This window comes from Tympanuchus pallidicinctus, unplaced genomic scaffold (assembly GCF_026119805.1).
Source record: "Tympanuchus pallidicinctus isolate F22 unplaced genomic scaffold, pur_lepc_1.0 scaffold15, whole genome shotgun sequence".
In the NCBI taxonomy this organism is placed as follows: domain Eukaryota; kingdom Metazoa; phylum Chordata; class Aves; order Galliformes; family Phasianidae; genus Tympanuchus; species Tympanuchus pallidicinctus.
This window is the reverse complement of record NW_026294669.1, coordinates 19224230-19250156: the sequence shown is the minus strand read 5'-3', so window position 1 is coordinate 19250156 and position 25927 is coordinate 19224230. Positions and strand designations below refer to the sequence as shown.

The 25927-nt window shown below is 38.3% G+C and overlaps 1 protein-coding gene across 4 annotated transcripts; it reads right to left on the bottom strand.

Moving 5' to 3' along the window:
• Positions 1-1601: 1601 nt before the first annotated feature.
• DYNC1I2 (dynein cytoplasmic 1 intermediate chain 2) lies at positions 1602-25927 on the bottom strand. Of its 4 annotated transcripts, none has more exons than XM_052674654.1 (17): positions 25798-25927; positions 24288-24405; positions 22783-22897; positions 20320-20410; positions 17204-17263; positions 15881-15996; positions 8910-8999; positions 8516-8678; positions 8324-8423; positions 7626-7751; positions 6528-6674; positions 6154-6267; positions 5640-5773; positions 4445-4589; positions 3509-3649; positions 2396-2521; positions 1602-1776 (listed from the first exon to the last, which is right to left on the bottom strand). In XM_052674654.1, exons 2-17 carry the CDS (start codon positions 24393-24395, stop codon positions 1663-1665), a joined length of 1890 nt encoding a protein of 629 aa, XP_052530614.1. In that variant the 5' UTR covers positions 24396-24405; positions 25798-25927; the 3' UTR covers positions 1602-1662. The 4 variants fall into 4 exon arrangements, with proteins under 4 accessions (XP_052530614.1, XP_052530613.1, XP_052530615.1 ...); XM_052674653.1 differs by lacking the exon at positions 25798-25927 and adding an exon at positions 25631-25731; XM_052674655.1 differs by lacking the exon at positions 25798-25927 and adding an exon at positions 25408-25525.

Genomic DNA, 25927 nt, shown 5'->3' with positions numbered 1-25927 from the left:
GGAGAAGTGATGGTATTGAGGGAAGGAGGAGGACCTTCTGTTTGTAAGTATTATTGTGCCTAAGGGGTAAAAATCACCACATGATGTTCTTCATATATTTCTCAACCAAACAGCTGCTGTTGTAATACTGAAGAAAAAAAAAAAAAAGGCAAATTTCAAACTGAAGAGCATGACTGTACTGGAAATAGAGGGTAGACTTCTGACAAGCCAACACTGGGGGAAGCCTACAGCCATTTCCCTTTCAGACCCACAGAAGAAGGGAACCTCTTTAAGACAGAACTACTGCTACAGCTGTCAGTATCTCTATGAACTACTTGTACTGGAACTGAAACAAAGATACACTCCAAAACCTAAGAAAAACTGTGGAAACAAGAATAAGTTTGAGTAAGCTGGAAAATAAACCTGTATCCCACTTGTGAGCTAAAAAAACCCCAAACTTCTGAAAAATCATAGTTTGTAGCAGATTAAGAATGAGAGAAACTAAATCCAAGTTAGAACAACTCAAGTTTAGAGTCCTAAGCTGTCACAGGCATCAGTACTTGTTTAGTGCTTAGCTGGTACAAGTCAGAATACTTGCTTTAAATTATTAAAAAAATCCCCAAACATTTGTGAACCTGAAGCTAACAAAAATAAAAGGGGGAGAAGATGGTTGATGGGAAAGCTTATAATATCCTAGGAGAGGTTTATTAAGAAATACAGCCTTTAACAGAAATCGTAACATTCCATTTCCAAGCTGTTGAGAGGTTTTTGATTCAAAAGAGATGCTAAAAAGCAGCAAGAAAATTTTTCTTTATCTTCACATGGAAAAAAAATCAGTAGCAAGATTGTGGCTGTGGAAATCAATTCAAAATATAGCTCATCATGCTTCAGAAAGGAAAAAACTAACAAGAGTGGCCTTCCTTGTTTTAGCCAACTACCACGATGGGAAGTAAAGGCTGGGAGTGCAATACTCACATGTGCAGTATAAGTGAAGGCAGGCAGCAGAAACACTCTACTCTGAAACTACTGAACGGAGACAGACTGGGGGTCAGGGCAGCTCATATAATATTTATTTATGAATCAGTCTCACCCTTTAATGCACCAATTCAAAACAAAAGAACTTCTTATTGTTATTAAATATGTATTTCATCAATTCTGGTCCAATTATGAAATAAACTGTAACTACAGACATTTTATTCACTCATATTACTCACTACCAGAGCCTGAAGCTTATCTCTATATAAGCAATGAAACTTACTTGGAACATACACATGCATATCCACTTGCAGTTTGAATTAAAGAACCCTTCAGCAACTTACTACCTCATGAAGGCTAATGTGTAATATAGGAAGTTTAGTTTAGAAACAGAACTCGTTTAGAAACACAATTTCTACTTTTCAGAAACATACTGTTTATAAAGTGGAGATTTTAGAAGCTTAACAGCAAATTTACACCACGTTAGTGTTTCAGCAAAAGAAGTTCCTTGCAAAGTTAACTGTATTAAAAGTTACATAAGTCAAATAACGTGCTTGTAAGTTTTACATAAAAGTCAACAATGCAAGATCTGATTTTCAGAGATCATAACACGTTTTCCAAGTCCATGGTTGAATCCACATAGCTCATACTTCTAAGATTCGCATCAAATCATTCACAAGCCTACCACTGCTGCCCATTTGCAGAGATCTATGCTGGGATGCGGGTTGCAGCTTCCTCTTCTGCATCAGCTCTGTTGGCATTTATTTCTGCCAGTGTTCGGCCAAACCGAGTCCACTCATCGCTGCGAGGAACTGCAATTTGCTGTGGACAAAGATAACATTATTTAAGCTCACCAATGTCTACAACGGAGCTCGTTTTGAACAGCAGAACTCATAAATAACAAGAGCTTCCAACAGAACAGCTTGCCTTTCTTAGTGCAACTTCTAAAGTAGTCAAAACATCAACAGCTCTAACCAATGAAAGCAGCAGAATTTGAGAGTGATGTATTTAAGTATGCAGTGATATCGTGACAAGCTTGCATGAGACTGTCTCTAAGGAAGAAGATTAATGCCACGTCTGCAGCCAGTCAGCACATCATGTGCTACTGCAATACGCATGCTTACAATAGCAACCACTTCCTTACAGGATGAAGTCAAGACTGCTTCATTTCATACATGAAATCCCTACAAACAAACCTGTTAATGGTTTCATCTTATTCTACCAGCCTGAAAATCAGGTATTTAGTTTCTGACTGGTGTAGCTGCCAGAAGGTATGCTGAAAAGTTATAATAGAATATATGAAATAGGCACATAAAGGAAATGTTACTTTCCCCCCACCCTCTAATCACAGAGAGGGAAAGTTAAAAGCAAGTTGCAAAATGCAAGTCAAATAAAGTTGATTGTTCTGTAATGCACTTTGCACAACTCGTGGTATACATACCTCTCCCACATCATATATAACTATTTGGCCCTCTGAGTCACCGACAGCAATCTCTCTCCCAGTATGCGTCCATCTCACACGGTTCAGAGCAGGATTGCCCTCTACAGTAATGCTTGCAGTTGGCACCTGTATTCATTTGAAACATACTATGAAAATGCACAAGGATTTCCTTAATCAAAGACTAGAAAATACTTCATCCATCAGCACTGTATTAAGCAAAATGCTGGACCTGTCAATTTACTCAGTCTGTGGGTCTCAGATGACTCTCAGTGGCCATATGCTATCACTAATGACGTGACCAAAACAACACAATTCCTGCCCTCTGACTTTATCAAAACGCACACCTGCACTCCTGCCATGACACAGGAGCCATTCACCTTGTAGCTCTGTGAGAGAGCAAGGAAGAGCCCTGGGACTTCAGGGAATACTATGGACACAGGGCAGGGATGAAAGCAGCTGTCTTGGCAGTCCAAATCCAGACCAGAGGCTAGAACTGAGTAACTGCCTTAAAAACCATGCACTGCCCTATGCTTTTAGAGAAGCCCTTTCTTCTGTATGTACTTTTGTGAAGGTGAAATTTCTAATTTCAGAAATTCTATGTCAGAATTATCCCTTGTCTATCTCTAACAAGTTTAGTCTTGGAAAGGATTTATACTACATGTAAGTACATAGTTTACACCAGAAAACCCAGACACTCCATCCTCTAAGTTTAGAAGCAACTTACAATTTCACTGAAGTTATTACTATGGCAACAGCAACATGGCACTAAGAACAACAGTGGTGTCCTGGAGGCAGGTTTCTTCAGACTGTTAAGGTGTAGGCTGCCAAGGCCACACTGGGGAAGGCCTAAAAGTCACTTTCACAACATGGGCTGGTATTGAATCAGATATTTTACATTCTTGTTATGGTTACAACAATTTAATTACTGCTGCCACTTGTAACGACCAGTCATTTGAATTATTACACTGCAATCAAATTAAAATATTCATTAGGCAGAAACTACTGGAGCTTAAGAATATTTAAGGACAACAAAAATATTTTGAACTCTTGTTACTTTTCCAAGTGCACAAACAATTTTCCACCTATATCTGACTGCTAACTTGATTGCCTCACCTCAGTGTCATTGTTGAGATTCCACAGGTCAAGCCGGCCCATCCCATCCACGCAGGCAAACAGGGCAGGGTGCGTTGGAGACCACATAACATCATAAACATAATCTGAGTTGTCTTCAAATGAGTAGAGAGGTTTGTTATTCTGGAAAAAAAAAGACGACATAATGCAATATCCCAAGTCTGCAATTCATATTCTGTCAAGTAAGGCAAAACACAAAACTTATCAATAACGTAAAAAACCCAAACAGTCCCTGCAAAAAGCAGCCAGAAACTAAGTGTATTATCAAAGACATACATTCCAATGCACAAAGTCTTATCTTGGAAGTTACTATAAAGAAATCAGTAGCAAGCCAATACTGTAAGAGATTTTAAACTTAACACATTAAAACATTTTGTACATCACGAAAAAGCTAATTCCATGACAGCACTGTGTTCCTCAGGAAATCAGCACAACAGAAGAGGTAATTCCAGCAAAATGAATACCATGTGTGTCAATTGCAAGTCTCTAAATGCAGTTTGAGATTAGTTTTGGTGCTGTCTCCCAGTCCTCCACAAAATTGTAGCAAAACATTTGTCTTATGCATTACATGAAGTAACTGAATTTAACAATGATTTGTATTTGATTACACTGTAATCACTGTTGATAACAAAGGGCAAAAGGATGAACAGAATGGATCAGAAGTACACAAATGATGTACAATCTGAAAGCAAAGACATCTTTATGTTGTTAATTAGTTTCGTTCATCAGTTGTCTTCTCTTTGCAGTAAACCAAAAAACAAGCACTAGGAATCACGTGGACTACTGGTAGGGATCTGGAGAGCTTCACACACTTTGTCTTCAGTTTACCTAAGTTTCCTGAGTTGAGCAGCTTACATTATAGCACCACCTTGTGTCAAGGACTATGAAGAAAACCACTGAACTGTCTATTATAGTTACCTTCGTTGTCCAAAGCTTTACTGTCCAGTCAAAAGAAGAGGTGACAAAAAGATGTGAGAAGTCTACAGGTCCAACTGCTGTATGGCAGTGGATACCTGTGATTGGTCCCTGGTGTCCTTCAAACATCTCACTGATTCCAGCTTTGCTGTTTTAGAATATATAACCAAAGTTAATTTCTCTGGAAACCATACATCTGCAGACAGAGATAGCACTGAAACGCATTTTAAATATAACCTCAAGAAGATTTTGCTGCTTTGAATGGATGTCTGCCCAACTGCAAAGGCTTAATCTCAACAGGCTCACTGAAGACCAGGCTTGAATACTGACTTCAATTTCAACATTTTTCTTGCTCTCTTTAAGTGCCAAAAATCGACCATGGGGTGCAGAGACTCATTCAGCAGGTACCAGCCCACTCACATTTAACTGTGTTGTTTTAAAGCAATAGCTAAAACTTTGAATCATATAAAGAACCAAATCCAGACTCAGGAACAAGCACAAAACTCCCACTGACTTAAAAGAGGAGCTGCAAGTACAGCTTGTGGACACATAAGGGTTCAGACATAAACCAGTAACAATGTATCCCTAATAGTCTCCTATCAGAAGCGATGAAAAAAGAACGGTGGGAAGGGGGGGGGGGGGGGGGGGAAAGGGGGGTAAGATAGAAAGAATGTTACACAGAAGTGATACAATTTCAGCTATTCAGGAGCCAAAAAGCCCTGCAGCAAGGGTGATGTGTATCTGAGATGAAAACTGGACACTCAGTTATATTTAAGAAAGCAATTGATAAGATACAGTCAGACAATTTCAAAATAGATTGAACAGCAGGAGAACAGCTAGCCAATTTAAGATTTGTGCGTGATGTTACTGTACAATTATCTACAGAACTGATACAAAGTTTGGAATGTTCTGCTACAATTCAAATGAATAAAAACCTCTGTGACCTGCGCTGCCCCCATCACTGCAAACTCCTGGCCAACGCAGACAGCATAGGACCAGTTCTGTAATCAAGCTCCTCCTGGTTTTAATGAAGGTCTTGGGAAATAGCATGCACTGGAATTCAAACAGTGCTATTTCAAAGACTGTCAAGAACAAAGACTAAACGTGTACTAAAAACAATTTTAGCGGTGTAAAGCATACACGGTCCCATCATTTCACAGCTTCTATTTCCTTTGAATAATTAAAAGCTTTTATTCACCTCCCATGACGGCATGCAGTATAGACTGAGCCTTCTTCACTTCCAACAACAAAGTTGTTGACATCTCCAATAGGGAAGGACATGCAAGTAACAGCCACAGCCTTGGACTGTTTGTGAACCAGCTCCATGCTATCCTGTAGCGAAAACACCAGTAACTTGCTTTAAGATACAGAAAAGAGACACTAACGGTTACAAAGTCATTTAGATTTCTCTAGATTTGTTGTTGTTCTACTTAAGTAGAATTGTACAAGAATAAGTTCTCTCTTGTGCTAACAGCGAATATCATAGAATCATAGAACCACAAGGCTGGAAAGGACCTACAAGATCATCTAGTCCAACCATAATATAATTTTTACAACGTTCCACAGGGCAGAAAAGGCATTTTATCCAACACCTACTAAGCTTAAGTATAAATGAGTATTGTGAAGATGTTTATTAATTCTTCTCAGATTCATTAAATTTGCATAAAGTATTTATACAGCATAGATACTATACATACCCAAACTTATCTTACCTGTGGCTGGGAAAGCATGTCTAGGCTCCAAGAGCATATCTTCCCATCAGTTGAGATACTGATCAAGTTATGAGCATTCTGGGTCCCAACAACATTTACACAGTAGACGGGGTGCTAAGAATTATGAAATAATATCAGAAAAAGGAATTACAATTGTAGAGCAGTTAATACACTACAAAATATACAATGTCATTTAATGAAAGAGAAAAGATTGATCACAGTATGGTACAGAGAATACTCCTGTTCTTTAGCGATAGTACAGGAAAACATAGACAAACATTTAAGCATTATCAATCAAGTGCACCGGACAGAGTTTCCTGGAGGTTAAATGCATCTTAACAAGAAACAGTCTTTGTAGATATTTCACCCCCTACCGTGTGAGCAGCAGCTGAAAGTGGAGTTCTCTGCACTGGAGTTCTCTTATTGCTGCGATTATCCCATAGCACGATCTGACCCGAGTATGTGCCACCAACCACCAAATTGGGATGAAATTTTGCAAATGTAGCTGACATTACTGCTGACTGAAAGGGGGAAAAAAAAAACAACAAAACACAAAGATACACAAAATCCTATCATTCACTGATGCTACATCTAAAACTAAAAGAAAAACTGTCCAGTAAGTTCTTTGCTTTGATTTGATATACTATTTCATTGTTCTGTCACATGTGGATTCTAAAACATTTTGTGAACACCAGTAAGTACTTAGTTTTAACTTGTATTCAGAAACAGAAGTTCTCTTTTTTTCCCCACCCCGTTCACATAAACTCGTCTTGCTCCTAGCATGGTTTGTTAGCAAGGGAAGGTCCAGTAATGCACAAGTTAGTTATTCATGTTTTGCCACGGTCTGTGGTCATTTTTTCCATGAACCTACAAATCTGTCTCAAACATAACAAAGCTACTTTTACAATCTGGGCTTCGACAGTAATCTGACAACACTGGATTACATTTTGATTCAGCTATGTAATTTTTCATAAATACAACATTTTGAAAGTAAAGTGGCTATTTCAGGCTTGAGATAATGGAAGAAATTTGCAAGATTTTGTCTTTCTGCATTTACTGAGAAGCCTCCATCTGCCTGTTTCACTTGCAACATGTGTTTCTAGTTTTCATCCTTGCTCCATATCTCCTCAGGCCATCTTCATTTTATTCAGTAAATTAAGCTCTAGTAGTATACAACTCTGCTCAGTCTCCATACATACAAACCTTCTTTGTGGTTCAGCCACTACATAAGAAGGTTTTTGAGCTTTCAAGTAAATTAAAGTGAGTTCTAAAACAAGACTGAATTCTGAATGGTCAGAAATTCTATAACAGAAGAATGTTTCTAAGCTGCGTTCTTTAGCTATCACCATCTGTTTGCAAACACATGTGGTTAAAGTGAATGCCAGCCCAATGAAATAATTATATTGACAATCTTAAGGAAGGTAGATGTCCAAGCTCATCAGCAGCTTTATTCTCATGTGACAGAACTGTACCTGGCAATGAAAGACATACTCTGGCGTAGTCTTCTTGTACTTCATATTCCACACGAGGGCCACTCCATCAGGCTCATGAGGTGCATCCTCATTGTTGTTGTAAGAGGCAACAAGTAATTCTGGGTACTGAAAAATGGGAAAGATTTACAATGAGCAAGATGATTAGCCAGTGGTCCAGACAATCCTAGATTCTTTGTTCTGTGCTGCCAGAACAGGGATCAAAGAAAAAGAGAAACAAAAATAACCTTAAATAATCTCTGTGAGAAATGGCATCAGTTAAAACTGCAGTTGTTACAAATTTAGCTCATAAACATTATAAATGGGCACATTAAATTCTTGCTCTTTTATCATAATCTACTTTTATATGTAAAACCCACTACCTTTAATAGAGCTGTCTTCTGAAGCTAATGCTTAACTTTGAAAAGAAGAGCATAAAGGAAGAACCAAACATGCTGAAGACTTTCTCTTTATAATTCAAAGGTTCTACTGCTTTTCACATAAGATGTAAATTCTTTTTGCTATTTGCAAACCATGGACAATTTAAGAACTGTATTCTAAATGTATTCTAAGGAATGCATTTAGAAATACAGCCTATTTCAATTCTACACTCAGAAGGATCAAGTGGATGGAACGAAAAGAACTTAAAAAGATGACTGTATAACATTAGTGGCTTTTTTTTGTTTGTTTGTTTTTTTTACCTGAGAGGACCAGTCCAAACAACAGACAACACGATGCTTTGACCAACGTTCATCAAAAAACTGCCTATTTAAGGACAGTTTGGCTCCTGCTTGAATCTCCCTGTGAAGGCAATTAGGGAATGTTCACCTCTGACCACTTTTTCAAACAAAAACATTGTACGTTCACAGTAAAACACTCAGCGTTCACATTACCCTTCTTTGTCTTCTAAGTCTCTTCCACTGTAGTCGAAGAAAATATTGATTTGTTCAGAAAGGGCTCTTTCAATAATCCTCGTAGAGTGGTCAAAGAAACTTAAAAACTCTTCAGAATGCAAAATTTGTTGCTTTTCCTCTTCTGTAAGTTCGTGAGGGGCAGCTGGAAAAGGATTACAGGCTTTCTATAGCACATACTTTCAGAAATTCTTTCCAAGAAAGGGAAACAGCAAACAAACAAAAGTATTTATCGCAATGCATAGTGTTAGAAAACTCGTTGCTTAACATCCATGCACTTTATATTAAGTCACTCAATTTAATTTCAACTCAGTGGAAAAGTTAAAATGTATTAAATATTTTTCTTTGCAGCACAAAATGCTGAGGTGAACCATACCTTCCTCCTCCTCTTCCTTTTTGAACGTTTTTACTTCCTCAGGTTCAACTAAGGGTTTTGGTGCAACCACATCATCATCTTCCTCCTCATCTAAGAAAAAAGTACAACAAGACCATCAGTGTTTTTATAAAGGAACGGTACCATTCTGTAGGAATCTCAACGTATAAGAATGGTATAATTTAGCTTAAAATGGTTCTATTTATAAGATGCACATCCCTGTATAACATCATCTCATACTCTGCCTGCAGCTGGATTTTAGGTGCACTAAAATACGTACCTGTATAAGCTGAAAAAAGACCCATTAAAAATTGTAAAGGATCCAAAGTGGAAATCTCTCTTCCAAGCATTTATAATTCCACACACAACCATGTGGTTGATGCACGTTCTGTGTAACATGCTGACACATTAATGCTACAGAATACAGAAAAATCAAACGCCTAAAATAGTCTATAGCACAGCTGCTTACTGGGGATCTGAAACCATCAGACTAATGGGTCTTTCCGCGGCACAAAGATGGCTTACATTAGCTTTCAGGTTGCTACTCTGAGAGGCAAATTTTGCTGAAGACAATAACAGTGATATTACATTTTTTTTGTCACTGTAAAGGTGAGTCTCATTATCTGTACCATGTTCGTGAGGACTTCATAGCAAAATGTGTTTTCTCTAATTGCAGCGAATAACGTACGTTACTGTTTGGGAAACGCTGACAGGACTTAGAGCATTTTCTGCATTTCTGCGTTTTATTCCTTGAATACCATAAACCAGAAAACAAGTTTAGATTACTTTGTGTTGTGGAATACAGGCTTCCTGGCTTTTCTTCATCCGCTTTCCCCATATAAGCTTCTGAAAAGACTGTTTTTATCAGCTAAACAGCTACATCACCTGTCTGTAAGGGAATAGCAGCGGGAGTCTGCTGCATGCCTCACCGCAAGGAACAAGGCAGTATTCAACATGGACTAGGTTTGTTTGTTGCAGCCATCTCCCCGACCCACGTTCAGCTACCTAACAACAACCACAAAATCCATGCACACAAGAGAAGCAAAGAAAAAGAAAAAAAAAGCCTGGTCAAGGGATGGGAACCAGCTGCCAAGCCAGGGTCCCAGCAGCCAGCCAGCTGACTAGATAGCAACAACCAGATGGTACTGCTAGGATTGTCTCTCAGCTATGAGGTGGCGATGGGATGGCACAGCATTTTTCTGCCTGACTGCTTCCAATCATGTCTTTCCCCAATGGCAAGCCTGTGCAATTACCAGCACTCCAGGAGGTCTACAGACAAGCCTTTACCCTGCAAACAAAATACAGCTTGTAGGCCATACCAGCTGCCAAACCACACACATAGTGATAGGTTTAAAGAGGTCTGAAAATCTTTCTAACTCCATAGTGTAGGCAATAAAAATATAACTGTACCTGCAGGAAAGAAAGCTTTAAATGACACTGTATAATGCACACAATAATACAAACTCCAACTTAATCAAAATGATAATGACGTATGCCAATCCTACATTACTTGAAATTGAGCGATTTTTACGTTCTGACAAGTTTACAGAACTAGGATAAATGGCATGAATGATTTCAATATATGCTCATACTTTTGAACCAAATGGTGAAGGTTAAAATCTTTCCTTTCAAGGGCCTCAATCAGCCACAAAGGAAAACAGTAATCACTGTCTTTTCAGCCAGCCCAACCGCATTTGTCAGCCCTTTCTCCGTCAATGCAACCAGAGCAATCAACCTGCCAAACATTCAGAATGGAAAAACAATCTGAAAATACAGGGTATAATGCACCTGCCAGTGAAAATGGCCATTTGAAGAAAAGCTAGTGATCTCAGTGACCCTGCTGAGGAGGCGGTGGTGCAAAGGGGAAAGAACGCGTAAAAGAATTCTTAGTGATCTCCACTCTCTTGCACATTGACACTTCCTTACAAAGCATGCCAATTACAGCTTTTGTGCTACTTAAAAAAAATAGAAAGCTTTTTTGGGCAAAATAATCACGCAGAGAAACAGAAAGACACTGCTCCTTTTAGACGGATTCGCGTGTACCGCAGACGAGTAATCTGAACACCCTACAACTTGCAGCAATTCCAAAACACGTAATTCTTAATGTCAAATCACGATAAGTGTGAACACTAATTAATTAAAAAAAAACAAAAAAACATAATGTAAGTTAACAGATGCTATTTTGAGAACAACAAAAACAGGACAACAAATTCAAGTTATACTTTTATAAAAATGGCCCCCCCGCTCTCCCAGCCAATCAATACAGCAGACTGAAGTCATGCCTTAAATTCAGCAATTTCGTTGGGGTCACCATGGATACATTATTCCAGCTCTGAAAGTCCCAGATTAGAAATTTCAACCCAACCCCCGTTAGCCATACTACACTGATTCTAAACACCATTTTCAGTGACAGGAGTCAAATTCTTTTCAAATGCAGATGGTCAACCCCTTAGTGCTAAGTGACCTTCTAATCTACATATTTTATTCAAAAGATCATATAGCTGATTGCTCGTGCCTTTTAATGTTTGAAACATAAATGGCATATATTATACAGAGATCTAAATTCCTTCATAGTACTTGCACTGAATACAGCCAGCTGATATTACTGGACTGAAATGCAGGATAAGCACTTATTTTAATACTCTCAAAGTATCAGACATGAAATTGAACATGTCATCTCACTGTGATTTATCTGTAACTACCTAAATCTTAAAACCGCCTCTTCAAAGAAATAAGTCACATGCAAACTTTCTTGGATCCCAGGAAAAAAAAAAGTTGTTGACCTCATTACCCAATAGTGGAATGCTTGCTTCACAAGCACCTGCAGTCCAAAAAGGCACTATGATGTTGTTCAGAAAAAGACCTAAGAGGTTTTGGTTGTACTTCTCTTTTCCCTCACATACCTGGATTTTATTACCTAGTTCAGGTGCTGGTGTTTCCAGGGAATCAGCTAAACAGCAATGTATTACCCAGCAAACACTGGCAGTTCAGGCATACAATTCCTAAAGAAGCTGCACGTCTAGCAAGTCAAAGATCCACATGAAACACTGGTGTACATATTTAGTGTCAGCTATATGAATACAGAAATCTCAAAGGCACTGGCTAACTTCATCCTTGTTATTTTCTACTGACTGTACCTATTGGCACTTCAACTGTCAGCTACCACATACAGTTCCTTATTTTATAAAAACAGCTGGTAAGAGTTAGGGAAGTCACATGGCTCTGAACACTGGAAATAGGACTCTGTCACATTAACATATTGATGAACATTCTTTATAACATGCCAAGTGATTAAGTCCATGTTTTTTTTCTGACAGGAAGCTGGGAATCCTACATTATCAAGCGAGCAAGAAAGAATGCTTCACAGGCTGTCACTTCCACAAGGACAAATTTCTTGTCAATGAACACTAAAAGCAGGTTTAACGAACCACAGGATTTTGACTTTGAGTTTACATCAAAATTGTAATATATTTTGGCAAGGTGGAAAGAAAAGCAGTGCTGTATATTAGGCTGCACCCAGTGATAACGCTATAGAGTGAAGTTCCAGTTGTCTGAGTAATCTGTTGCTGCAGAATAGGTTAATCAAAGTTAAATCATCTGTGAAATGGGTGGCTTTTGTTAAGCAGAGATATCTTCATACCAATTTTTCCTACATATACTTCACTGTACATTTAAGACCTGCACAGGGCAATATGTGAATGTATAAGGCTCTGTTATTTCTTCTTAGAATATTAGAACATTAAAACGGTACATTCACAGTAAGCATCTGAGCATACATTCAAGCATCTGAGAAACCAACATATACCCCCAAGTTGTTGTCAGTCTGCTGAAGTGAGAATTAAAAAGACAGAAGTACTTGGTATCTTCATTCTTAAATGAAATTCTCAAATTCCTCAAGAAGTAAAGCTAGTGGAGCAATACTGTCTGCAGGCAGTGCTGAGTGCATACGCACTGCATTGTACAGTGACACCAAGCAAATATCCTGTTTGCTGGGAAACGTCTTGACTGAGAGGTAAGCAGAAGTGTATTCAACTGTACAGCTATCTTTCCTTACATTAACCACTTCAAGGACTCAAGAACACATCTTTCTATTGGCTGTGCTGGTGACTTCTTCTCGTGCATATTCCAACTATCGCTAAGCAAATCAAAAAGTAAGAGACCAAATAGTAAGGCAGACAGCCAGGCAACAAGAACAGATAAGAATAATGTCTGCACCAACAATTACTGAACTCAGTAGCCAACACAGGACCTGCAGAACATGAAGACATATTCCAGAATACAAACAAATCTGCTTCTCTGTTGCTAAAACTGCTTCTACTGCAGCCTGCTAAAAAGAAATAAACGTACAAAGGGAACACAATTTCAAATATATCTTCAGAGAGTAGATCCAAAGCCTGTTGCCTGATAAGAGTATGCCAAGTAGAGGCCAAATAGTAATCCTAATAACCAGTTGACCATACTAACTGAAAAGCACATCCACCAAAACTGGACAATGAGAGAAGCAGGCAGGAGTGTTATACACAGCATCGTGGGAAGTGAGAAATAGAATTAGACAGCAGAAATAGGGATGGCAGAAGGAGGATGCTGGGGAATGGAGCAGCATAACAGTATGTTCCTGTTATGATGGTGACAAAAATTACTGAAGTGGTAGTAATGCTGTAGAGACCCAGGTGTTAAGCTTCATTAGTTATGAAATAAGGGAGAACAGCACCAAGTGTGGCACAACCCTTAAGCCACAATAAACGTATTTGGTCCCTAATCCAAAGAACAGGTCATCATTACAGATTGAGAAAAACAAAACAAACACAGCATGTTAGGAGGGAGGAAAAGATAACTATTGTCTCTGCTGCATCCCTTGGAACGACAAACCATTTCATGACTACATTTTATTTCTTTCACATGATAAATACAGCTGCTACAGTAAGATTAGAATACTAAGGCTATTGAAAAATCTGGAAAAAAAGAACAAAGATGTGAAAAAATTAAATACTGAAGACATGTTTTGATGAAAATCTAAACAAGAGGTTTTGAGCACAAAGATATCTACCCCAACACTATTTCTGTGCTTCTCCTGTGTCATTAGTGATGGGCTTGCATAAATTGAAATCAGAGGAAAAAGCAGCTGTGGGTTCCAGTCTTCGTACGAGAAATGCTTAAAATACTGTGGATTTACCTTCTAAGCCTACTTTGGACTTGGACATCCTCCTACAAAAACTATGAAACACGCTTATTAACTTCACTTGGGGAAACTGAATATTCTGTACAGTACAGGTAAGTTGCATCCCGTAGCAGAAAATTTCCTACTCTAAAGAAAACTACATCTATCCTAATCATAAATTGAAATTGATTTCTAGGAGACGTCTTGATTTTATTCTTTTAAAGGATAAATTAAAAAAGAGCCACCTTCCCAAGACAAACTGTTTCTCGAACACTTTAAGGACATAATAAGGCAACATATTAGTACTTAAACTCTTTGCACAAAGAGGCAATAGTGCCACTGGCACCGAGGTCACATTCTGGCTCCAGCACCAATGGCTGCATGCAATCTTGACATACTTTCACATCAAGTGGAGATGTGGCTCAAACTGGTTGCAGCTGACAAGATAGTGGGAAGAGTTACTCCATATTTAATTTGCCTAGGATGGTACAGCATATCTGTACTACACAGAAGCACAATCATACAAACTTAGCCTACCTCTCTTCTCTAACTAGAAGCACATGGAACTGCCCTGGCTTAGGTTTTGGAACAACTGAATGCTGTCCATTCTGTCAGCGTCTGAGATGAGTGACCTCTGCATTTTAAAACCAGAACCATTGTTTAAAACCAGAACCTGTTTAAAACCAGGTACTCATTGTTTGAATTTAGCTTTCTTACAGCAAACCCCAAATGGGCATCTTCATGCCTATAACTTAAACCTGACCTTCAAAGCCTCCCCTATGTAACAGTCACTTCATTTGTTGTGCTATAAAGGCTTCTACACAATTATCAACTCTTTTAGTTTTAAGTTAGCTTTCTTCTACTTCCTATCTGAACCACCAGATTAGTTATAGCTTGAATGTTTCTCAACTCAGCTCACAAATTGAAGTATGCAACCACCTGAGACACAGAAGTGCTGCAGTGAAAGTAGCAGTACTTTGCTATATAAGTTTGCTAATATAAATTCTAGTAACTTTCTTGTACATGAGAAAAAGGCAATCGCATGCTCCAGTTTGGAAGGTCTTGAAGAGAAAAAGCTTTCTCAGTTGGCAGTGGACAGCTACTACATACACTGCAGCAAAAGTAAATATGTAACTAGACAGAAATTCAGCTAAACTTTTCTGTGGAGCAACCATCCTAGGAAATTAAGAAACGAAACAAATAGGATTGTTATCTTGCAGCAAAGTCATCACAGTACACCCTACAGCACAAAAGGACCTAAAGCTAACAGGACTGCCAAGCATATCTAATGAAAATGTTCCCATCATCCTTTGCACAAAAGCATGGCACTAGCAGCATTTTAAAGTGTCAAGATACAAGAATTAAGAGAGGTTGTTCTCTCCACTTTATGGATATGCAGTCAGAGAAAAAACATACCTGCTGTCACTCCGTTCACTCAGTTTGTTGTATAGATACAATGCTTCCAAAAAAGTTGTGGGAGAGTTCTCAATCCAAAATATATCCTACTTTCATTTATTGGTTGACAGCTACTTAAGAAACTGAATGCCTAAATATACACCGAGCAATAAATTACCACATATTATCAGTAAGAGTAATGCTACAATTAAACAAGATGTAGAATGCCAACAAGATGTAGAAACGCTCTTAAGGCAGGCCTACAAGTGTTTAGCAGTAGAATTTATACGAATTATATCACAAATCAACAGCCATTCTACCACATTAAGTTTTGAGATCAAAACTGTTGGCTCTAATTCAGCCAATCACTAAAAAAAAAAAAAAAAAAAAAAAAAAAGAAAAATACTGCATTAACATTTACCTTCCTTTGGCTGAGTCATAACAGGTGTTTGTGTCTCCTTTGTATACGTAACAATTTCCCGAGGAGGAAAGTCAACTTGTGTGATTTTGGCCATTCCAAGTTTAACAGGTCCGCGTCTACATAAAATTAATAGAAACATCAAGGAAAAAGAAGTTAACTTCATGAATTACTTTGTATTCTGTCTACAGTAATACAAAAATCATCAAATCACAGCATAGCTTTGTGAAACTTAAGACCAGTGGGAACTTATCCCTGAAAAAGCCACAAGATCAAAATCAACACTTTATTATAACTATTATTTAAAGTCACTTATATCCACAGCTAAGACAAAAATGTGCAAATATACACAGGTATCTCAATTAAATGATATCACTCTAAAGTTTTGCTCTTTGCAGCTACATACAGTACTGCTACATATGTGAAATACCCATATTGTCGGTGGGACAGATCTGCCTGCATGAGCTGTGTTTGTAGGGGTTTTAGGACTTCTAAACTTAAACAAACCAGCTTCATTACTCTGAATTAAAAAGCATTTTTCTAGATTATTCAATTTTGTCATCATTTTTATTTACTTCTAAGCTGCAGGCCTGAAGGTCACATATTGACAAATAACTTATCCATGGTGCAATACTCCAGTGTACATCACTGGAAAGCTTAAAATATTCTGCCTTTAGCTTATGAGACATGTCAGAAATATGGAAGCAGCCAGGATCAAATTACAATGCAAAATGTATTTCCAAAACCAACAAAACATTAATTCAGTTTCTGTAACATTCTGCTCAACCTAATTATCAAATGTACAGTAGTAATAATCCATTTTTCTTTTAAGTACCTATAAGAAGCAAAATTTCGTATTATTTTCTAAGTTAGAAGTGGGAAGAGAAAAGGAAAAGCTTCTGGGCAGAATCGTAACTCAGAGCATAACGGTTTCATTATGCGATTATAATGAGTTACAGCTTCTATAAACATATTTGTCATTTATGCGCATCATAAGAAACGATGGGAGTCATTCCATTTTTAAACATAGTTATTCTAAGCATTATCAAGACATTACTGTTAAGTTTGCATCTTGCCAAAGGAAGACTCAAAGAAAAACGTTAGTAAGAAAGCTCTATTATTAGAAATAAGTATGTCACTTACATTAAATAAGACCAACATTTCCCATTGTGAGCCAACTGCACTACATCTAAGGACACTAAACCTCTCTAACTCACAGAACAGTTTCCTAACAGTAACTCAAAGTCTGAAGAAAAAGAAAGTAAGCTCTTATGCTCATTATTTGCAAGCGTATGAAAGAAGGAATATAAGAAATCTATGCAATACCCCAGATCGGAATCAGAGTGGAGCTGAAGAACTGATGGATCAGTATCCCAATGCAGCGTCCTGATACCACAGGTTGAACAAATCATGCAGCATTAGCAAAAAAGGCCAGAGATTAGTGAAGCAAATACACACTATGAAATCCTAGAGTTACAGTAAGCTCATAGTTATTTCACTGTTCACGAGAAATGAAACAATGTAACATCACTTAAAAGAAATTCAGCAAATATTCAGTGCAACGATACATGCAGTCAATGCAAAAGTTAAAAAGCAAAAACAGACCCCAGAGCTATTAGGAAAGAATTAAATTCTTGTAAAGACTGAAAGTTAAAGATCTGCAAATGTAGCTTTTATGACAGGCTAATACAGACATTTTAAACAGTGATGAGAACTACTAAGAACTTCCTTTCTAAATCTGTTCATATCTGTCCATGCCTTAAGATGACAGATTTGTTAATATAACGCAATCTTGCCCAGAGCAGTGGAGGAAATGGTCATATTGGTAAAGGAAATGAATCAACACACAAACCTTTTGGTAGAGGGGCAAAAACGCATTTCCACTGGGAAAGAGAACTGCTAGAGTTTCCAAGCTGTGACACTGCAGTAATTACGGGTTAAGCACTGCCTTGGGCTTCTAAGTGTCATCTGTGTTAGAGCCAACTCCACTGAAGATATTTAAATCCCATGGAAATAGCAGACTTAATATTAGTAACACATTACAAAGTCCTGCTCAACAACAAACAGAATAGATCCACTTGAAGCCACTTTCATATTAAAAGAAAAATGAAGTGGAAACTTGCCTCCCCCTTCGTATTTTCACTTAGTCCAACTCCTGCTCTCAGACAGAGTTTAAGAATGACCACATAACAGATTAACAGACAAACATGCATTGATTTCTGAAACTTTTAGATGCTATGTTTTAAAACATTTTAAGATTTTTAGATGTTTTACAGCAAATCAAAAACAAAGAACCCATTATTCTACTAAGGCAAGTCAGTAAAAAGTAGGTTTCCACTTGTATCCCATGCATGGCAATGCTCTTAGAAAGCAAGTGCAGAAATTCAAAGGTAAAACTGATTGCCAAAATTTATAAGCCAATGAACACTCAAAACTGTGAATGCTCCATTTATTACCTCATTCTTGTAGAGAGTGTACTAGAAGAATAGCTAGTCACACTAAAAATAATTATTACAAATCCACCGTACTCAATGGCCAAATCATTCTACATAATATACATTACATCCATTGCCATAGCTTAATATCTGAATCTCTAAAACCTTTATGTATGTTTTGTGCACAAAATTAATTATTCTGCCTGTGCTCTTTCTTTATGCACCTAATGTTTGTCTTGATGAAATAGACAAGTTTGGTGCCCAAGACTTCAGGCTGGAGATGGTTTGCACAGATTCAATTTTCCATGGATACAAAAAATGAAACAGAGCAAAGCAAAGCACCACCTACTTAAGGCTTAGCTCTTACTGAGGTTACCCTCAGCTTTTCAAAGCTTTTTTTTTTTTTTTTTTAAAGATTAAATTATTTTCTAGAAGTGTATACAACAACAAAAAACACTTGCAATAGCTCTTCAGTCAGACCAGGGGTAACCTGCCTTACTTGCCTTTTGAATAGTTAACAAAACAAGTACTATGGTACCTATTTTTTTTCCTCAAATATTGTTTTAAGAAAGTAATGTTCAGAGATACAATAAATCTATTAGTTATGTATCACATGGATATAAAATACTGTTTCTTTTGTTTCCCAGAAGTTTGTTGCACCTTAAGTGAATTTATATATCAAATCACCTATTTTTTTTAATTCTAGGAAGCAAATTTAAATAGAAAGTGACAATTTGATAGCCGGTAATAACAGATCTCAAATAACTTAAAACTTGCTAGTAGCCCAGTTGAGAACACTACTGATTTTTCAGTTACATGACAAGTGATTTCCAATTGCACTATGAATAAGCTAATCTGCCAACAAATCTGCACCTGAGCATTTAAAAAAACCTTGAGGTTCATACCTGCTGCTTGTTGTATTCCTCTCTGCCTGTACTGACTTACTAGTTCCTGCTCAGAATTAAACAACTCGTAAACCTTTGTGCAGCACATTAAAATCTTGACTATTTTCAGGCAGAGATGGCATGTAGTGACACAGACGTAACCCACGTGCATACAACGATTTCCTACAGCCCTTCCAAAAGATGTTTCAAAGTGGTTTAAGTATTCAGTCCTTCTCTAAAGCAAAGACTCATATAAGCATGAATGTAATTTGAGATAGCTGTGCTTTAACTAAACTTCACCCACAATGTATATTCAGGAAATTAAAGCACATGAGTAATTATCTTGTGGGGGAAAAAAATATATCAATATTAATAGGCAAGCGTTGCTTGTGTTCACAGACTGGGCCTGAGAAACAGTAAAAAATTTTCACCTATGAATCTCCACTCTCAATTTGTAGTTTAACAGAAATATTTGACTAGAAAGCATTTCTGAAGCTGTTATGCACAACACATCACTCAGAGGGATAGAAAAAGCACTGGAATTGAAAAAAAAAAACCAAACCAACCATGGCTGTACTAATGCTATCCTTCGGCCAAATGACAGAGATCCTAAGTGGTACAGACAAGTTCTGAAAATGGCTACAAGGTAGAAGATCTTGAGAAATATAGTTCTGACTATAAAAAAAAAAAAAACACACAAAAACCAACAACAACCAAAAAGTAGAAACAAGGCAAAATTTGTAGACAGTATCTCTTATTAGATCGAGTAGAATGGAGGGAAGGAGACAGCCTATATCCATTAGAAAGCTGAAAAGAGCTCAGAAGTTTGACCCCTTAGTTGTTTTACTGTCAGAGGTATTCATGCTTACAAGGATATTACCACAAGACATTCAGACTCTTTAAAGTTTAAGCTCTAAAACTGTAAGTTTAAAAAGCTCCAAAGATCACATTAGCAATCTGAAATTCATTCTGTGCAGTTGCATTTCAAATGTTAAAGTAAAGCACTTCTGTAAGTTAACCACTGTTCACAGATTCAACATTATTGTAGAGTCAACCCTTGATTTCTTAAGTTTAATTATCCTGAATGTAAGCATTAAGCCCAACAGCAAACAAGGTGACATACCTGGATCCAACGGCGCCATCGCCGGAGTCCTGGCTCCCAGCCTCACTTGGCGTACTCACGGATTTGGAAGACGGAGAGGTAGGAGGAGGGACTAAATAGTGAAACAGACAGGTATCCGCTGTTACTACTCGCAGAGGTTGCACAGCTTAGGATGTTTTCAAATTAATTCAACATGAAGTATTAAAAAAAAAAGTGATGGCAAACAAACAAAAAAAAACATGGATGAAAATGAATAATAGAAAGAGAGGGGAAAAGACAATGTTAACATTTCATGCTGGATTCCATGCAATTGTTTGGTATTTATGCATCTGGTGCATACAAGAAGATATGGAGGTAAAGGCATTAAAAGAAAAGAAAGGAAAATAAATCTTTAAAATCTGAACTTTTAACAAATGGTAGCACCAGTTTTCAAAGGGTGTTTCCACCAAATCATGTTGCTTACACATCAAAGAAAAGCACTTGTTAACATAGCTCTGATATCAATATCTGTTTTTTCAGAAAACTAAAAGTATTTAGCTTTGTATCTTTGCTTCTGATCATATAATGACAGAAGTGCAGACCAAAAAAAAAGTGGCTTTGTGATGGAGCATATTTTTGCTTTAGCTGTAACCAAATCACCAAAGTTCAGTGCGTCACACAAATGTTTGTTAGTGGTGCATTTTACGGGGGAATCTTCACGCTTCCTCTCTTTTCACATGACAAGCAGCCTGGTACTGATACAGTAGAACTTGTTGATAGAAGTCAGTTCATTCCCATCACTTAGATGAAGACTGCAATTGCATTTTATGAAGCAACATGGTTTTTTTTGGAAAGGATACATAACAACAAATGATTACCATGCACTCATGCAATTTAAGCAACACAAAGCTACTTCAAAACACCTTTCTTTTAGAAAGTGACTTTTATTTTTCAAAGAAGCAGTGAAACTTATTAATGAACCTTAGGTTTATGCTTAAGAATAAGGATGCACGTTCAAGTTTCTTTTATGCTTTTAGAAATGTGAAACATTCATTGTACAGATTCACTCCTTAGCAACACTAAAGAAGAAACTTCAACCAACAAATTACAGCTACTAATTGGTATCCATCATGGCAGGGTGAGTACTGAGGGAGAATTCTGAATTCAGGTATGCAACATTTCAGGAGAATTTCTTGAAATCACCACAATGTTGGGAATTTTGAAGAGTGCCTCCATCCTATCCCAAAACAGAGACATGGTTTTGGTTGACAGAAATTCCATCCTGAATTTGAAAAACAGTCAGGATTTTGACTGTTTTTAATTAATGGGCTTTATTTATTAAAATTGCATGCCTACAAGGGGACTTTCATATACATCTCAAAATCATATAGTTATACTTCATAAATACATAAGTGTATATGGATGCGTATGAAGCTTTCATGTTCTGCAACTCACCGCCACCACCTACTGAACAGTTTATACTAAAAGCAATGTCTGTAGGCCTGTACATTCCAACGTTTCTGTGCATTACTGGAAATGATGGCACTTTAACGTCACCTTCTTTTAATTGAACAGGTGAAATTAGCAACTTACCATTTAGAACTGCCTATACTGCTCTATCTCGGGGTAAGCACGCCAAAAAAAAAAAAAATCAGTAGCTTCGTTTGATGCTACAGTGCCCTCTGGTGGCACTATCCCAGTAGAGTATGCTAACTTGAAAGTTCTTCATTCACGAACAAGTGGTTTCTTATAAAAAGGATAAGCATGCTTTTTTCCTCTACCTTACCCTAAGGTTTCTTCAATGTCATTTGCTGTGCTTTTATAATGTGTGGACTGTCCAAAAACAGTTGTGAAGATGTAATCACAGATATAGCCATAACCAATTACTATTACTTTTTGTTTGCAAACTCAGTTGAAATAGACTCTTGTCACCACCGAGCCAAACTGAAAACTAAGTTTTAACTCCTCTTTGATTTCAGAACTAGAGACAAAAAAGCAGAGTTGAAGTACCACCCTTTTCACCTTCATCTTCCAAAGGGAGGCGGCTAAGTAAAGGCAAAAAGCAACAATACAATAAACCAACTCATAGAAGAGCAGCATAGATATGAATAGATATGAATCCTTGACAGTTAGATTTTATACTTAGCTTTGCTACTTCTCCATCAAAGTCAGTCAGGTAGTCAGTTTAAGATAAGGAAAAATTAGGAAATAAAGGACGCAGCAAGAAAATGAGCCAATGTCATAAGAAAATCTCAGAACTAAAGACTAAGCATTATGGAAAGAGGAAAAAAACAAACAAACAAAAAACATCAGAATAATAATGTGCAAGCGGAATATAATATTACATGTGTAATATTATAATCAAAACACTCCAAATAATCTACCGAGTTGAAAATATATCTTACACAACTATTACTAGTGATATGTAATGAAACAATATATAATCGCCACAAATACTAACAAGGGTAAAACATTTATCTCATAAAATACTAGGAATATTCCTACCGACAGGAGACTCCGGTGTCAAGCCCATGCTCTGAAGTAATGCTTCAGCTTCTCTTCTCTTCTTTTCAAGGTCAGATTCTTCTTGAACAGGAAGAACATCCTTCTTCTGATCAGTCTAGAAATAATTCAATAATTGCATTAAGGTATTTAAAAGGCATTAAGAACAGTTTCATCTTATTTCTGAGATCTAACCACTATGTTTTCTGTGCTGCTAAAACCTATAAGACACATTACACACCTCGTTAATAATTCTGATAGATCTTTCTGTAGATAAAGTAAAACCAGGAGGAATAAGGGGTTTTGTAGCTTTAGTACTGTCTTCAAGTCATTTTTTTTTTTTTTAAAGTTTCTTTATTAGTTCTGTTCAAGTTGTTTTATTATCTGCTAGATTTCACATGCACACAAAAAAAAGGCATAAAATGACACCCTTACTCACATGCAATTTAGAAATAATGCGGGCTCTTCAGTGAAAGATGCTGATCTCTCCATTTTTTCCCAATTTCATTTAACTGCTCACACAACTACATAAATTTAACTCCTAGCTTAAGTGTCCACAAGTCAGTCACTGGCAAGCACGTATTTTTAATTTTTATTATAGAAATACTAGACTTCAACAGAAGCAGCAAAATCCAGACCCAGTTACAATAATCCTACAGAATAAAGAAAGTTTCCTCCCATGACTGCACATTATACCTTTGACCTACTGCACATCTTTGAAAAAAGCCTTTTCCAAACTTGAGAGCAAGTTCCCAATTGATAAGCTACTGTATCGGGTGGAAGCACAAGCACAGGCAATGCAGAATTACATCATCATCAGAGCACAAGTGTAGGATTTCCCTGAATCATTTTGCTGGCAGATGCCTGGGCTTCAGTCATACGCTAACTGAGAACATCTTGAAGATTGTAACTAAAAGAAGAGACGTCATGAAGAGGTGATATAGCACACGGAAGTACTTCAGCAGACATTCTGTTTATGATGTATAATCCCCTTTCAGGAGAAATTTAGCAATGTACCACAGGCTGTCACATAACTTAGCAGAAGGAAATCAAGCATAACAAATCTTGAGTAAGAGAGCCAAAGAACACAGTACATTGTTTGTATGGTAACAATACCGACAGACAGACATCTCTGAAACTTCATTTTAGAACGGAGTTCTCTAAATTATGCCATTGCAAATAATGAAACAGAGTTTTTGAGTAATACTTCAGCCACTCCTCACAGTAATTTCATTAACAATGTCCCATGCACACAAGACCATCGTTCTTATTTCTAAAAACGCAGGCATTTTCAAATACCTTACCGCATGGATAATTCTAAAAAGCAGGTTTTTTTTTAATTCTCACAAAACATAAGCACTACACTTGCACAGATCATTAAATTGACATTCCCTAGGTAACACGCAGCAAATGACTACGTGAACCTTCTCTTTTTAGGCACGTTACATATGTTTGGGGCAAGTTACATAACCAAACAGCCAGCTTTCAAAGAGAAAACAGTTTCTTACTTCTTTTTTCTTTCTTTCTTCCTCCTTTCTTTTCTTCTCCTCTCTGATCTGAGCCAATCGCTGCTTCTTGCGCTCCAACTCTGCCTTCAGTTCACTTTTGTCAGACATGACTGCAACACTGATCAACACAGAAATCACTTCAAAAGGTTCTGTTTGGTTAAGATTGCTTATTTACAGGAAAATTGCTATCGTTAATGCAACTATGCTAAGTGGCTAAAGACAGAACAGTGAAAAGTCCTAAAATCATAACTGAAGTTACATTCCTGTTTTCACACTTAGCAGATTCTCACTGCTAAAAAGATTGATTTAAAAGACAAAAGGACGACAAGGTGACAGCACCTTTTCCCAATGTATTTCTGAAGCTTTTTTGAGACACTACTTTGAATGATACATGGAGCTCTGAAGACGAGGTTATACTATGTTGCACAGAATTCTATGCAGTGCCAGAGCCACCTACAGTATTTACACACAGCAAACAGTAGGAAGGGTGCCCACACGTCTTTACTTTTCACTGCATCCCCTAAATTACTGGCACTTTATAACCTAGCAGGATGAACATGATGTACCCTGTTAGATGTGCTTGCAGTAGCCAAAACACCAACCTAATCAAAGATGTGGTAGTATTACAGTAATTGGCAAGGAGAGTAGGTAACTGGAGGGAGGCAAAAAACACCCTGTAAAGTATGTGCATCACTAATCTTTTGTCTTTCATTTTTTGTCTTTCATTTATAGATCTTGTGTACGCTGCTAAGAAATGAGCGGGGCTTCAAAAGACAGAAATTCTACCAAAGACTTGTTAGATAAGTCATTTGGTTAAGCACAGATGGGAAAGCCAAGCATAAACAAAAGCAGACCAAACCCAAACCCTTTCAGGAGGCGATGAGTCGGAAGACAGGCAGGAAAAGCCGTGTGAGCAGGGAGGGCCAACAGCAGCCGCATCTTCCTGCTCAGCACATCCACGCCAGTAACCAAAGCACAGGAATGGCTCCAGCATGGCTGCGGGCCCTACAGCTGTTACACACACGCACCAGCGACGCAAGCCTTCACAAGTGCAAAACAAGAACACCCACACGTGTCTGCACAGCACACCTAAGAGCGGAGCTCCATGCAAGCCTCCCACCTTAACCCTGGCGCACACGTCGGCAGCTTTTCAGCCACGTTCTCTGCCAACGTGGAAGGGTTAACAGAAAATAACGCACCGCCGGCACTGCAGAGCGGCAACGGCCGGGCCGCGCTCTGCTCCCAGGCCCCACCCGCGGCCGCACCCCTCACGGCCGGGCCGGGTGGCACAGCGGCGGCACGGCGGCACAGCGGCCCCGGCCCCGCTGTGAGATCCCGCGCACCTGCTGGCGAGACCCGCTCGGCTCCGTGCCCTCCAACCTCGGCTGGGCCCAGCGCCCGCTCCGCTTCCGCCCGTTCCACAAAGGCGGCGGCAGCTGACGGGCGGCGGCCTACGGCGGGCGCGGAGGCTCAAACCGGCCGCAGCGCGCCGTGGGGCGCGGGGACTTACGGCGGCCGCGGAGGCTTCAACGCGAGACGACGGGGAGCGATCGCAGGAATTCGCTCGAGAACGGGCGCGGAAAGACGCGAGAGGGCGGCGGGCGATTTCAGAGGCCTCAACACCACCCCTTCTGCCGACC

What these genes read in the sequence shown, in the direction of transcription:
- DYNC1I2 (XM_052674654.1), bottom strand. Translation starts at nt 24,395, where the DNA reads ATGTCTGACAAAAGTGAACTGAAGGCAGAGTTGGAGCGCAAGAAGCAG. An exon ending in TTTCAGCTGCTGCTCACACG is followed by an intron (nt 6,268 to 6,527) that starts GTAGGGGGTGAA and finishes CATAATTCTTAG; the next exon opens with CACCCCGTCTACTGTGTAAA. An exon ending in ACATGCTTTCCCAGCCACAG is followed by an intron (nt 5,774 to 6,153) that starts GTAAGATAAGTT and finishes TTTTCGCTACAG; the next exon opens with GATAGCATGGAGCTGGTTCA.